Source organism: Rhinatrema bivittatum, chromosome 11 (genome assembly GCF_901001135.1).
Source record: "Rhinatrema bivittatum chromosome 11, aRhiBiv1.1, whole genome shotgun sequence".
NCBI classification, from domain to species: domain Eukaryota; kingdom Metazoa; phylum Chordata; class Amphibia; order Gymnophiona; family Rhinatrematidae; genus Rhinatrema; species Rhinatrema bivittatum.
The window spans coordinates 5,186,725-5,201,054 of record NC_042625.1 but is presented as its reverse complement, the minus strand read 5'-3'; the positions used below and the strand labels follow the sequence as shown (position 1 = coordinate 5,201,054).

Genomic DNA, 14,330 nt, shown 5'->3' with positions numbered 1-14,330 from the left:
AATAGGCATCGCAGGCACTGCCTTATCTTGGTTCTCCTCATACCTCGCCAATAGAGAATACATAGTAAAAATTGACAAAGCTGAGTCTTCTCACATCCCCCTCACACAAGGAGTTCCTCAGGGGTCCTCACCTCTTCTACTCTGTTCAATATTTATATACTGCCCCTCTGCCACCTGCTCTCTGACCTAGGATTGAACTTTTTCTTATATGCCGACGACGTTCAAATCCTCATTCCTATCCAAAATACTCTAAATGAAACCCTTCAACTATGGGACTCCTATCTTACATCCATCAATTCTCTCCTCTCCAACCTCCACCTTGCCCTCAATGCTTCTAAAACTGAGATACTCATATAATCTAATCAACCTGAACTTACCCTCCCCAATATTACATCCTCCCCCCACGTCTCATCTCCAACTGTCAGAGACCTTGGCATCGAACTTGACCAGCGCCTCGATTTCAAAGCCCACATAAATCCCTTCTTAAGGGAGGCTTTTACAAGCTTCACATCATGAAAAAGCTAAAACCACTACTCCACACACAAGATTTCCGTCTAGTCTTGCAGACCACTATCCTTTCCAAAGTGGATTACTGCAATTCCCTCCTCCTTGGCCTTCCAGAGTCGACCATCAAACCCCTACAAATCCTGCAGAACGCCATGGCAAGAATCCTAACGAACACACGAAAAAGAGACCACATCACCCCCATACTGAAGGACCTTCACTGGTTACCCATTTCTTTCCGTATACAGTATAAAACCCTCACCATACTACACAACCTCCTCTACAAACCCAACCCCTGGCTCAAGGACTCACCCCACTTCCGCATAACCAACCGTCCTATCAGATCCTCCCACGCAGGTACCCTACATACCCCCTCCCTCAAAATCGCCCATCTCACCTCCACGAGAGAAAGGGCCTTTACCATAGCGGGCCCTTCACTCTGGAATACTCTCCCTACCTTTCTCCGCCTTGAACCCTGCCTGGCCACCTTCAAAAAAGGCATAAAAACGTGGCTTTTCAGAAAGGCCTACCCGGAAACCAACCAAACCTAAACATTTCCACATAATCTACCCCGAAACCAACCAAACCTATACATTCCCACATAATCCCCATTCCCACATAATCCCCCCCCCCCCACTCAGATTCCCAGCCTCCATCCCCCCCCCCACCCGCCCTTTCCCCCCCCCCCTCCTAAGGCTTTCCCTTTTTCCATTTTTCCCCCTCCTTAGGCCTTTTTTTCCCCCCTCCTTAGGCTTTTTCCCCCCCTCCCAAGGCTTTCCCTTTCGCCTCTCCTTGCCCGCCCTTCCCCTTTATCTTCCTACAATTTTACAAAATTGTTCAATTTAGTCCGATATAATCAATCCTATGCTAATTGTCACTAATGTAAATATTCCTTTTTCTGTAAATAAGTTCCTTTTATTTCTTATGTTAACGGTTGTTTTTTATACTCTCACTCATGCTACCTATCTTTCCCTCTCTTCTTCCTGTCTCCCTTACCCCCCCCCCCCTTTCTGGCCTGCTCCCATCCCCCGGCCCTCTGTTCATTGTAATTTCCTCCTTTAACTGAGTTACTTGTAAACCGGCGTGATGTGCCTCACGAACGTCGGTATATTAAAAGTTGTTAAATAAATAAATAAATAAATAGATCCGGCAGTCAGAGAAGCAGAAGGCAGCAGGTTCCCGCCTGCTCTCTCCTGCTGTGCAGGCTGTCAATCAATCTTTGTTTTTTCAGCTTTTTTTTCTTCAGCTGAGGTTGCTATGTCCCGGCTGACAGCCTGTGTTTCTTGTGGGCTGTCCTCCTTGCATTTTTCGCTGCAGGGCCTCTGCACTGCTTGTCTGCCGGGTGGGGAAGGTCCCTCCTCGGCAGGACAAGCAAATTTAGCCCGGGGCTCCACTCCTCCCGGCATGGCTAGGCCTTTCCCGGGTTGGCAGAGCCCGGGAACGGCCGCCATCTTGGATTTTTCGTTGGGGCCGATTTCAGTGCTCCCTGGGGCTGGGGGGCCGGATTTTTTCGATTTAACCCCCGATTTGGCCACCGCGGGTTCCCAGGAGGGGGGTCCTGACCTTCCCTCGCGCCCCCCCCCTCCGGTAAATCCAGGGTCCTGTTTTCCGCGGATTTCGTCGTTCTCATGCACAAATCTTATTTAGCTAGCCTGCATGAGATGGATGAAAGCCCCCCCCCCCGTCTAAAATCCCTCGCTCAGCGCCGTTGAGCTCTGGGACCGGCTATGGAGCCTCAGGGACCAGTTCGGGTGTGGGTGGTCCCGGGGATGCCCCCTCCTCCCCTCCCCCGGTGTCTCCTGGGTCCTCAGACCCCGCTGCTTCCTCTGATTCGGCAGATGCCCCCCCCCCCTAGAGGGGGATGGCCCCAGAGCCCTTCGTCTTTTTCGTAAAGAGGAGCTAGAGCCCCTCCTCCCTTTTGTTTTGGAGGAGCTGGGTCTGGAAAGCCCCTCCGTGGATAATCTCATGGCCTCACTTCCTAAGGATATGAACCCGGTTTTGGGAGGGCAATAACAGCAATAACACTGCAGATCGCTTTCTGTTGTGCCCCGGTGGCTCGTTCGTGTCTGCTACTCTCGAGAGAGGCAGATAGTTCAGAGGCGCGTACCAGAGAGACAATCAAACTCGATGTGGTCTTCCTTGAGGATGCAAGCTCGGACCTAGTACGCAGCTCGGCCAGAGGAGTAGCTTTAGTGTGGTGGTGGCTAGAAGATAGCTATGGATGTGAAATTGGTCAGCAGATACGACCTCTAAGGCAAATCTCACAAAGATGCCATTTAAGGGATCCCTCCTATTCGGTAGCGAATTGGAAAAACTAGCCAGTAAGTGAGGTGAATCTCCAGTGCCTCAGCTATTGGAAGATAAGAAAAGAAGTCTCAGCACCCCTCTCCCATGAGGGGTTGGGCCAGGGGGCTCCCAGTGCGTCTGGCTCTACAGAAACTCATCATTTCAGACATCTCGGCCCTCCAGAAGGTGTCAGTCCTTTCGGAACCGACAACCAAAAAGAGGAACGGGTTTGGGCTCAGGTTCGACCTGAAATTCCCAATGAAGTTTGGCTGACCCATCCATGGGACAAGGAGATAGGGGGCAGACTATCCCTCTTCTTTCAGCGGTGGGTTGAGATCATGTTGGATAAATGGGTACTGGACATCATAGAGAAGGATATGCTCTGGAATTTCACAGCCTCCCTCGGGACAGGTTCATGATATCACCTTTTCCACGCCCAACACAAAAAAATGGCAGCAGAATCCACGTTGATAAGGCTCCTCAGTCTGAGGGCTATAACCTACCTACACCCCGAGTAAATACAAGGCGTTATTCCATCTTTTTCATCGTACCCAAGAAGGAGTGTCATTCCGACCCATCGTGGATCATAAGAACATGCTATACTGAGTCAGACCAAGGGTCCATCAAGCCCAGCATCCTGTCTCCAACAGTGGCCAATCCAGGCCATAAGAACCTGGCAAGTACCCAAAAACTAAGTCTATCCTATGTTACTGTTGCTAGAAATAGCAGTGGCTATTTTCTAAGTCAACTTAATAGCAGGAAATGGCTTCTCTTCCAAGAACTTATCCAATCCTTTTTTAAACCCAACAACACTAACCAACCACAACTACTCTACACAACCACATCCCCTGGCAACAAATTCCAGAGTTTAATTGTGTGTTGAGTGAAAAAGAACTTTCTCCGATTAGTCTTAAATGTGCTACATGCTAGCTTCATGGAGTGCCCCTAGGCCTTCTATTATCTGAAAGAGTAAATAACCGATTTACATTTACCCATTCTAGACCTCTCATGATTTTAAACACCTCTATCATATCCCCCCTCAGCCGTCTGTTCTCCAAGCTGAACAGTCCTAACCTCTTTAGTCTTTCCTCATAGGGGAGCTGTTCCATTCCCTTTATCATTTTGGTCGCCCTTCTCTGTACCTCCTCCATCGCAACTATATCTTTTTTGAGATGAGGCGACCGGAATTGTTCACAGCATTCAAGGTGCGGTCTCACCTTGGAGATCTCAAGAGCATCTGTCGTCATCTGCTTATAATTCACTTCCGCATGGAACCCTTCGCTCTGTCATAATGTCCATACAACTAGGAGAGTTCTTAACCTCACTGAATCTCTCGGAGGCTTACCTTCATTTCCCAATCCATCAAGACCACCAGCGTTTCCTACACTTTGCGGTACTGGGCCGCCATTACCAGTTCCGGGCACTGACCTTTGGCTTGGCAACAGCCCATAGAACATTCTCCAAAATTATGGTGGTTGTGGCGGCGGCACTGAGGAAAAAAGGGATCCTGGTGCACCCTTAGATGACTGGCTGATCCAGGCAAAGTCGTTGGAAGAGAGCCTCCATGTGACCAGTTGGGTTGTGAACATGGACAAGAGCAACATCAACCCCTCCCGGTCCTTGGAATACTTGGGAGTCCGGTTCGACACCAAGCAGGACAAGGTCTTCCTCCTTCCCTCAAGGATAAGGAAGCTGATGTGCCGAGTGTGTCGGTTGATGAACATGATTCGCTCTAGGTGTGGAGCTACCTCCAGGTCCTCGGCCTCATGACATCAACCCTGGAATTAGTTCCATGGGTGAGGGTACACATGCGGCCACTCCAATGCTTCCTGCTGTCACACTGAACGCACTGTCTCAGGACTATTTGATCCGCCTCTACCTACCGATGGAAGTATGTTCTTGGCTCCACTGGTGGCTACAGGAAGCTCACCTAAGCAAGGGTGTAAGTCTATCCCCACCGAATTGGATCACCCTCACAATGGACGCAAGCCTCCGCGGGTGGGGAGCTCACTGTCAGGAACTGACAACCCAGGGGCAATGGACCGAAGAAGAGGCACGCTGGAACATAAATCGCCTGGAAGCACGGGCCGTCAGTTTAGCGTGCCTGCAGTTCAGCCTCAGGCTCCAGAGACAGGCAGTCCATGTAATGTTGGACAAAAACGGTAGCCTACATCAACCACCAGGGAGAGGCACCAAAAGCCACCAAGTGTCTTTGGAAATAGACCCCCTTATGGAATGGGCAGAGTTAAATCTACAAGGGATCTTGGCCACCTACATTGAGGGAAAAGACAACATCAGAGCAGACTTTCTCAGCAGGGAGAGTCTGGATCCAAGGGAATGGGCGTTGTTGACCAGAGGCTTCCAACTCCTAGTAGATCACTGGGGCCCTCCTGTCCATCGACCTACTGGCCACATCTCACAATGCAAAGGTCCCACAATTCTTCAGTCACAGACGAGATCAGCACTCCCAAGGGATTGACGCACTTGTCCAGATCTGGCCAGAGGAGGACTTACTTATACGCCTTCCCTCTGTGGCCCCTGCTGGGCAAGATCATCTGCAAGATCAAACATCACAGAGGATTGATTCTTCTGGTTGCCCCGGATTGGCCCAGATGCCTGTGGTATGCAGACATGTGGAGGCTTCTTGTGGAGAGTCCCCTTCGCCTCCCTCCCCCCCCCCCCCCGCACAGGGACCTTCTCCAACAAGTGCAGTCCTTCATGAGGACCCAACTCTATTCTGTCTTATGGTCTAGCCCTTGAGAGGGCTCACCTGATGAAGCGGGGATATTCGGCAGCCGTAATTGCCACCTTGCTCTGCGTGCGGAAGTTCTCAACATCCCTAGCGGATCTGGAGAATATTTGAGGTCTGGTGCATGGACCGCACAGTGCCCCTGCGAACAACCAGGATCCCGATGATTCTGGAATTTTTATAGGACGGCCTGAACAAAGGATTGTCCCTCAACTCCTTGAAGGTCAAGGAGGCAGCTCTTCTGTTTCAGGGGCGAGGTGAACAGAACCCATCTGTCGACACATTTGGACTTGGCCTGTTTCCTAAAAGGGGTTAAACACCTCAGACACCCATTTATTTATTTATTGGGTTTTTCTATACCGGTGTTTGGAATTACCGTCACATCGGTTTACAGCAACGTACAGGAGTATGACATTAACAATGATAAAATCAGAAATATATGAAGTAAATAAAATCATAAACTCAATACAATTAGTAATAACAACAATAAATCTCAATATACCCTTAAAGTGTCCAGTCCCGGTATGGAACCTCAATCTAGCATTGGACATTTTAGCAGGGCTTTCCTTTGGGCCACTGCGCAGTCTGTCTTTATGCCTGTTAACACTGAAGACTGCGTTCTTGGTGGCGATATGCTCGGCTCATCGCATCTCCGACCTGCAGGCGTTGTCATGTCAGGAACCATTCCTCCGGTTCACTCCAGGAACGTTGCAACTTCGCACTGTCCCTTCCTTCCTTCCTTCCTTACCAAAGCTAGTCTCGGAGTTTCACCTGAACTAGACCATCTCCTTATTGTTCCCGGATGGATGCAATGACACGGAAGACTACCGCCTACTACGCCACTTATATTTCAGTAGGCTTTTAGTACGGTACTTGGAACGCTCAGAACCGGTGAGCAAACCACACCACTTGTTTGTCCTTCACGGGGGAAGAAAATAAGGCGAAGCGGCTTGCGAGATACCATAGCTCGCTGGATCTGGAAGTGATCACGGGAGCTTAATTGGAGGCATGGAAGCCTTTAACCCTTCAGGTTAAAGGCTCATTCCACTACGGCCCAAGCTGTATCCTGGACAGAAGCTAAGCTACTGTCTCCCATCGACATCTGTCGAGCAGCGATGTGTTCTTTCTTGCACACCTTCTCCAGGTTCTATCACCTGGACGTCCAGGCCTGAGAGGATGCAGCCTCCTGTCCGGTTTGGGAGTAGCTTTTGTACATCCCATTGGTCCTGAGTCCTTCTGGCTACACACTAGCAAATGGAGAAATTACTTACCTGATAATTTTGTTTTCCATATGTACTCAGCATCTTGCCCACGGTTGCCCAGGAGAGGCGCCAAGGAATCACCCATGAGGTGAATCTCGATTCTGTGTGGTTACGGGTAAGCCGCTGCCCTATCCCTAGTTCAGGGCATCTATAGTATTGCTGGGATTCAGCGCTTATGTTGGTTGAGTACAGTTGCAGTCTCCAGTTTTTAATCAAGTTGTATCCAAATTCTAATCAAGTTCTTCCGTAATGTGTCTAAAATGGCTTTTTGAAGAGAATACTGAATGGCTGAGGTCACTGCAGGGGTATATCTAGGGTAACGTCAGCTTTGAAAACTGACTCCATCTCTATCTGCTCACAGGGGAGCACATAACCCATTGGTCCTGAGTCCATCTGTCTACACTAAGGAAAATGAAATGATCAGGTAAGTAATTTCTCTATTAGTTCCCCAGCTATGACCTTTCCTGATGTGGCATGGATCGGGGGGAGGCTGTCCCGTTTTTACATGGTGTAGAGCAGGGTCACTATGGACCAGTGGATGCTGGACATGGTGCGAGATGGCTATGCCTTAGAATTTTCTCGGCCACTCAGGAATGTCTTTGTAATGTCCTGCTGCGTTTCCTGTGCCAAGCGGAAGGCAGTGCAGGACATCTTACAAAGGCTGCAGCTTCTACAAGCGATTGATCTGGTGCCTCCTCAGGAGAGGGGGCAGGGAAGATACTCAGTTTATTTTGTGGTGTCCAAGAAGGAAGAGACTTTTCGTCCCATACTGGAACTCCAGAAGGTCAGTTGCCCTCCAAGTGTCACGTTTCTGGATGCAAACGTTGCAAACTGTGATAGCGGCAGTTTGCAAAGGAGAGTTTCTGGCTTCATTGGATCTGACGGAGGCCTATCTCCACATTTTCATAAGGGCCAATCACCAGAGATTCCTGAGGTTCATGGTTCTGGTGGAGCATTTCCAATTTTGGGCCCTTCCCTTTGGGTTGGCAACTGCTCTGCGGAAGTTCACGAAGGTGATGTAGTAGTGGCGGCTACTCTCAGGAGAGAGGGAATGCTGGTTCATCCTTACCTGGACAATTGGCTCATTCGGGTGAGGTCAGAAGTGGAGTGTTGGTCAGTTTGACAAGTGAGGCAGCTCCTGGACTCCTTGGGCTGGGTGAGGAACCTGGCAAAGAGTCATTTGGAACTATCCCAGTCTTTCGAGTACCTGGGAGCTCGATTCGATACCCGGTTAGGGAAGATATTTCTAACCACAGGTTGCAGAATCAGGAACTTCGTCTCCTGTGGCTTGCAGTGCCCAGGGTCTGGGACTGCTTGCATGCCCTGGGTTCTATGACTTCTACGCTGGAGTTAGTTCCTTGGGCCTGTGCTCATATATGGCCATTTTGGATCTAAGGTTTTGCAAGGGGTGTATACGTTCCTAATTTTAGCTGCCTTTGCTGCTTCAGGGGAGTGCCAGGTCTAGTCTCTTTTGGTGGCTGTCTTGAAGCAATATGGAGAGAGGAATAGGCTTGAAGGTACTTGACTGGGTGGTGGTGACCACGGATGCCAATCTCAAAGGATGGGGGCTGATTTGTTACGGCAGATCAGCCCAGGGGCTGTGGTCACCAGAAGAAGTGGCCTGGTCCATCAATTGTTTGGAGACCAGGGCTGTTTGCAAAGCGTTGCTGGTTTTCTCCCGCCTATTCAAGGAAAATCAGTGCGAGTGTTTTTGGACAGTGCAATGACGGTGGCGTACATCAATCATCAAGGTGCCACGAAGAGTCGTCAAGTAGCGCAGGAGGCACGGGATCTGTTCCTTTGGGTGGAGAGTCATTTGCCAAGATTTGCTGCATCACATGTAGCCATGGTGGACAACGTATAAGTCGATTACCTCAGCAGGCAGCAGTTGGATCCCGAGGAGTGGGAGCTGTCGACGGAGCCTTGACCCTAATCCAGTCCAGATGGGGTAGGCCGGAATTAGACCTCGTGGTGGTATCCGGGAACATGAAGGCAGTCCAATTCTTCAGTCGCTGGCAAGAGGTCAGCTCCTAGGGTATCGACACTGTTGCTATATGTAGGGATGCAAAATTCACTTGTCTGGATTGATCTGTGGTACTACAGAAACGTATACATCCCTTGCAAAACCTCAGATCCAAAAACAAGCTCCTTTTACAAATTCCCCTATTCGTTGGAATACATTACCCTCCTGACTTAAGACTAACTGCCAGTAAAAAAGATTTCAAAAAAGCTCTCAAACATCATCTTTTTCTACAAGCCTTCCCAGATTTATGTGTCATGATTATCCTTTTTCCTCTCCCCTCCCTCATCTCCAATATTATTCCATCGAAGTATTCCTGTTAACTTAATTTCTATTATTATTTCTTCAAAGTATTTATTATTATTTTAATATTTATGTTGAACTTATTTTGTTTTAGTCTCAGGTATTGAATTACATTATGTAAGTTTTTATCTGTAACACGCCCCGAACTTTGGAGGATGTAGGAAATAAATACAGTTAAATAAATTAAATAAATGCCCGTCCCCCCCACCCCCTGTGGTCTCTCATAAGGGAGTGTTGCGCCGCATCGAGCTTTATCCAGGCAGGATGATTCTGGTGGCTCCTGAGTGGCCTTGTCACCCGTGGTTTGCAGATCTGGTTTCTCTGGCAGTGGACAGGCCCGTGCACAGGGAACCCATATTTCCAGATCCGGCAGATCGCTTCTGTCTAGCGTCCTAGCTTTTGAAAGATGGCAACTTTGCATGAAGGGATACTTGGAAACTGTTATTGCTACTTTGCTTCAGGCAAGAAAGACTTCTACGTCACTGGCTTATGTCCTAGTTTGGGAAACTTTTGAGTCCTGGTGTTTTCGGAATAACTTGCAACATTGCAGGTGGATGTTCAGCAGGTGTTATCCGTCTTGCAGAGTGGTTTGGCTAAGGGCTTGGCTAATAATTCCCCTTGGGTTCAGGTGGCGGTGTTAGGTTGTCTTCGAGGTAAGGTACGGTGGAGGACCCTGGCAGCCCATTCGGATGCTTTTCTTGAGAGAGGCTAAGCATCTGCGTCCTCAGATCCGGAAGGTATGTCTGGCGTGGAACCTTAATCTGGTGCTTAGGGTTCTGTGTGGTCCTCCCTTTGAACTACTTAGGTGGGCTTCATTGAAGGACCTAACTGAAGTCTGTGGTGGCTATCTGTTCCGCTAGAAGAATTTCAGAACTGTAAGCTTTATCGTACAGAGATCCTTTTTTAAGATTCAGAGCAGGGGGTGTCATTGCATATGGTGCCTTCCTTTCTGCCTAAAGTAGTTTCTTCCTTTCATCTTAACCAGATGGTGGATCTTCCGGCATTTCCGAAGTTGACTCGCGATACTCCTTGGCTGAGGAATTGAACTTGTTGGATGTGCGGCAGATTCTTTTGCTGTACCTTAAGGTTACGAATCCTTTTCGGAGATCCAATCGTCTTTTTGTCTTGTTTAGTGGGGCTAAGAAGGGGCAATAAGGCTTCCAAGGCCACGATTACAAGATGGTTGAGAGAGACGATCAGTACAGCTTATATCTGTAAGGGTTGGTCAATTCCAGCGGGGTTGCGGGCACATTCTACTAGGGCGCAAGCAACCTCTTGGGCGGAGAGTCAGTTATCTCTACAGGAGATTTGTCGAGCAGTGACATGGTCTTCTGTGCATACTTTCTTCAAACATTTCCGCCTGGATGTGCGGGTGCCAGAGGAGCAACATTTGGGGAAAGTGTGTTGCGTGCGAGTCTTTCAGGTTCCCGCCCAGTTTAGGGGAGCTTGGGTATATCCCCCTTGTCTGAACTGATCTGGGGTACAAACAGGAAAGGACAATTTGTTCTTACCTGATAATTTTCCTTCCTCTACTACCACAGATCAGTCCAGAGATCCTCCCCTTTCAGTCGAAAGACTTCCTCGCTTCTGGATGTGGTTGAGGCAGTCATATAGTCATATGCAGAGTAATGAGAGTATACCAATTTAGATGTATATATGTTTGTTCTGGGTGTTTATCAAAGGGTCCTAGTTCTAGGGGGCTCCAACTTTTTCTCTGCCCGCCCATAGTTTATTGAGGTTTTTTAGTTTATTGGTCTGATAGTTTGATCATCTTGGCTTGGTTTCAGTTCAATACTGTGGGATTGCAGGTGACACTCTTGGATATGTAGCAGTGCCTCAGATCTGTCTCCATCTTCTGGTAGGGATGCAAAACCCATTAGTCTGGACTGATCTATGGTACTACATGAACAAAAATTATCAGGTAAAAATAAATGTTCCTTTGTTTTGCTAGGTGGAATTGCGTCTCCTGGTGCTATCAGCATCTCATATGGCTGGGGTGTGGAATGTGCAGATGGATTTTCTTAGCAGGCATCCACTGGACCATGGAGAATGGGAGGAGTTGGGTGAGGCAATGTCCCTCATCTACGCAAGGTGGGGAGTGCCCCAGCTGGACTTGACTGTGTCAAGGGCAAACACGAAGGCTCGGCAATTCTTCAGTTGCATATGAGAGGTGGCAGCAGAAGAGCTCCATGCTCTTTCCCAGCCCTGGAAGTGAGAAGTCCTGCTATATGTGTTTCCCTCTTGGCTGCTGATAGGCAGAGTCTTTAGGCATATAGAGTTTCATTGTGGAAAGGTGATCTTGGTAGCTCCGAGTGGTGGCTTCGGTGGCATGGTTTGTGCACCTAATAGACCTCTGTGATTCAGACCCATTCCCAGGTTGTTGCATCAGGGCCCAATTTTCTTGGATCAAGTGGCTTGCTTCTGTCTTACTTGCCTGCCTTTTGAAAGGGGTCATTTGCAATTAAAGGGATATTTGGATGAGGTTAATACAACTTTGCTTCAAGCTAGGCAACCCTCCATTTCCTTAGCATATCTGTGGGTGTGGAAGGTGTTTTGAGACCTGGTGTCTTGAGGCAAAGGGTTGCCTTCACTTAGTGTTTGGGTAATTGCCAGGTTCTTGTGGCCTGGTTTTTGGCCTCTGTTGGAAACAGGATGCTGGGCTTGATGGACCCTTGGTCTGTCCCAGCATGGCAATTTCTTATGTTCTTATGTTCTAAGCCCCTTGCCCTCAAATTCTCTCATTTTTGTAGAATGGTCTTCAAAAAAGGATTGGCCATGAGTTCTCTTCGGGCAGCCTTGGCCTGTTTCAGGAGACAGATCCATAACTCCTCTCTCCTGGACATAGTGCAATTTCTCAAAGGGGTGAAGCATTTGCGTCCACCAGTCAGGTGGGTGATACCTCCATGGAAACATAATTTGGTCTTGCAGGCTTTGAGTAAAGCACCTTTTGAGCCGTTGTGGAGAGCATTGTTGAAATACCTTATCTTGAAGTTGGTCTTTTTGGTAGAGTTCTGATTGGCATGGTGTATTTCAGAGTTACAGGCATTGTCATCTAGGGATCCTTTCCTTCAGTTCTCAGAGACTGGATATCCCTTCGCATGGTACCCTCTTTTTTGCCAAAGATGGTCTCTGCTTTTCAATTTGACTCAAATTGTAGAGTTGCCTTCTTTTGGGAATTTGGAGTCATCTTCATATGCCCGGAAACTTAATTTGTTGGATGTGTGTAGGGTTCTCTTGCACTATTTGAAGGTCACTAATGATTTTTGTAGAGCAAATCCTCTATGCTCTTTACTGGTCATAAAAAGGGGAAGAAGGTGTCAAAAGCAACCATTTCCCAATGGATAAAGGACGTTATTGGTTCTGCTTATGTAAGCAAAGGCGTCCCAGTTCCGGCGGCATTTCAGGCTCTTTCCGCTAGAGCTTAGGCTGCGTCCTGGGCTGAGTGTCAGCTGGCATCAGTGCAAGAGGTTGCTTTGTTTTGGATATTCAATTTTCCTTATGTGACAGTGTTATCCTGTATGGTGTTACCCCTTCCCTGCTCATTGTGGGAGTTGCATGATTGTAATTAATGTTATGTTCTAGGCTTGAGTTCAGATCATATTGAGCGACTGCAGGTGGCACACTGTCTAATGTACCACTGGTTCAGTGTAAGTTTTTCTTCTCTGTCTCCATCTGTTGGTAGGGGAGAAAAACCCATTCATCTGGACTGATCTGTGGAACTCCAGGAACAAAAATTGGCAGGTAAGAACCAATTTTTCTTTGTAATAATAGCTATTCATTCATTTAGGTCTTAAGAACCAGTAATGCCCATTCAGTAGGTCTTCAATGTGCATTACTGGTTTCATGAGTAATGCACATTTTCTGTTTGCAATATTTGTACTCTTATTGCACTTCTTTTTTTTTCTGGTGCCCTACAGGGTGTCTCAAAGGTTGGTGTGGTATGTTTCTGTATTAGATGATGACTTTACTGGGCTTTTCTGTAGGTGTGTTACAGGATTCATCTTGAATTATTGTGGGAGACCTCTGTGTCTGACAGTTCTTCTGTGGCTCTATCTTCAGGCACGGTACAGAGTTGAATGGGCAAAGTTTCAGGAGCGTGAGAGGAAGAAGGAAGAAGAGGAGAAAGAGAAGGAAAGAGTTGCTTACGCCCAGATTGATTGGCACGATTTTGTAGTGGTGGAGACTGTGGATTTTCAGCCCAGTGAACAAGGTAAGAGAATTAGTCATTTTGGAAGAAGGATTGAGTGGAGCACTGTTCATGGAAATGAAATGGGAAGGGGGACATCAGTGATGTAATGGAGGAATTGGTTAGTTTTGCTGGGGAAGAGTCTGGTGTAGCCTGCTAAAAAGTTGCAGCTTTCTGCAGCTAATCCACATGAAACACAACTGCTTTATACAGAAGTATCCATAAATTGTCATGTTTTTGGATCTCAGCAGAGAGATAAACAGGAATTTGCTAGATTATAGCCTCAGCTTTGTACTAGGGCAAATATCTTTTGCTGAGTAGTTCTGAGTCTTGGTTGTAGATAAAGAATTGAAATTGGGTTTTCTTGTTTGAGAACCTTTTTTCTTCATCTATTATAGGCAATTTCCCTCCTCCTACCACCCCCGAGGAGCTGGGGGCCCGCATCCTGATCCAGGAACGTTACGAGAAATTTGGGGAAAGTGAAGAGGTGGAGATGGAGGTGGAATCAGATGAAGAAGAAGAAGTAAAAGAGGATAAGAGATGAGACTCCATCACAACTAGACCAAGATACTCAAGTGCAAGATATGGACGAGGTATGGATGGCAGACAGGGAAGGGATCAAAATGAACAGGAACAAGTAGAAGTAGAGAGGTAGATTCTGATATATTTACATTAAGCTCAGGTTGTTTCATTGGTACTACAATGATTGCGTTTCATGAATCCTGAAATATTTGATCCTATTTTATATTATATAGACAGAAAAGAATCTGCAATATTTTTACTTGGAGAAAGGACTCTGGCATAATCCCCTTTTTCCTAGCATGTAGCCAGATGGGCTCAGGACCAATGGGTTACATGCTTTCCTGCTAGCAGATGGAGACAGAGTCAGGTTTCAAAGCTGACGTCAACCTATATACCCCTGCAGTGACTTCAGTCCTTCAGTATCTCTCTGTCTCCTATCTAGATTGCTGTACCCTTTAGAAGAAGAAATTCTACTTTTAAATGGGAGAAAGATTGAAC

The 14,330-nt window shown here is 47.6% G+C and overlaps 1 protein-coding gene across 1 annotated transcript in view; it reads left to right on the top strand.

The window, feature by feature from the left end:
- Positions 1-14,330, top strand: part of SF3A1 (splicing factor 3a subunit 1) — a 195,297-nt gene that overhangs the window by 74,807 nt on the left and 106,160 nt on the right. Inside the window, 1 exon segment of the mRNA XM_029572040.1 lies at positions 13,184-13,334. Coding sequence (XP_029427900.1) covers positions 13,184-13,334 — 151 coding nt within the window.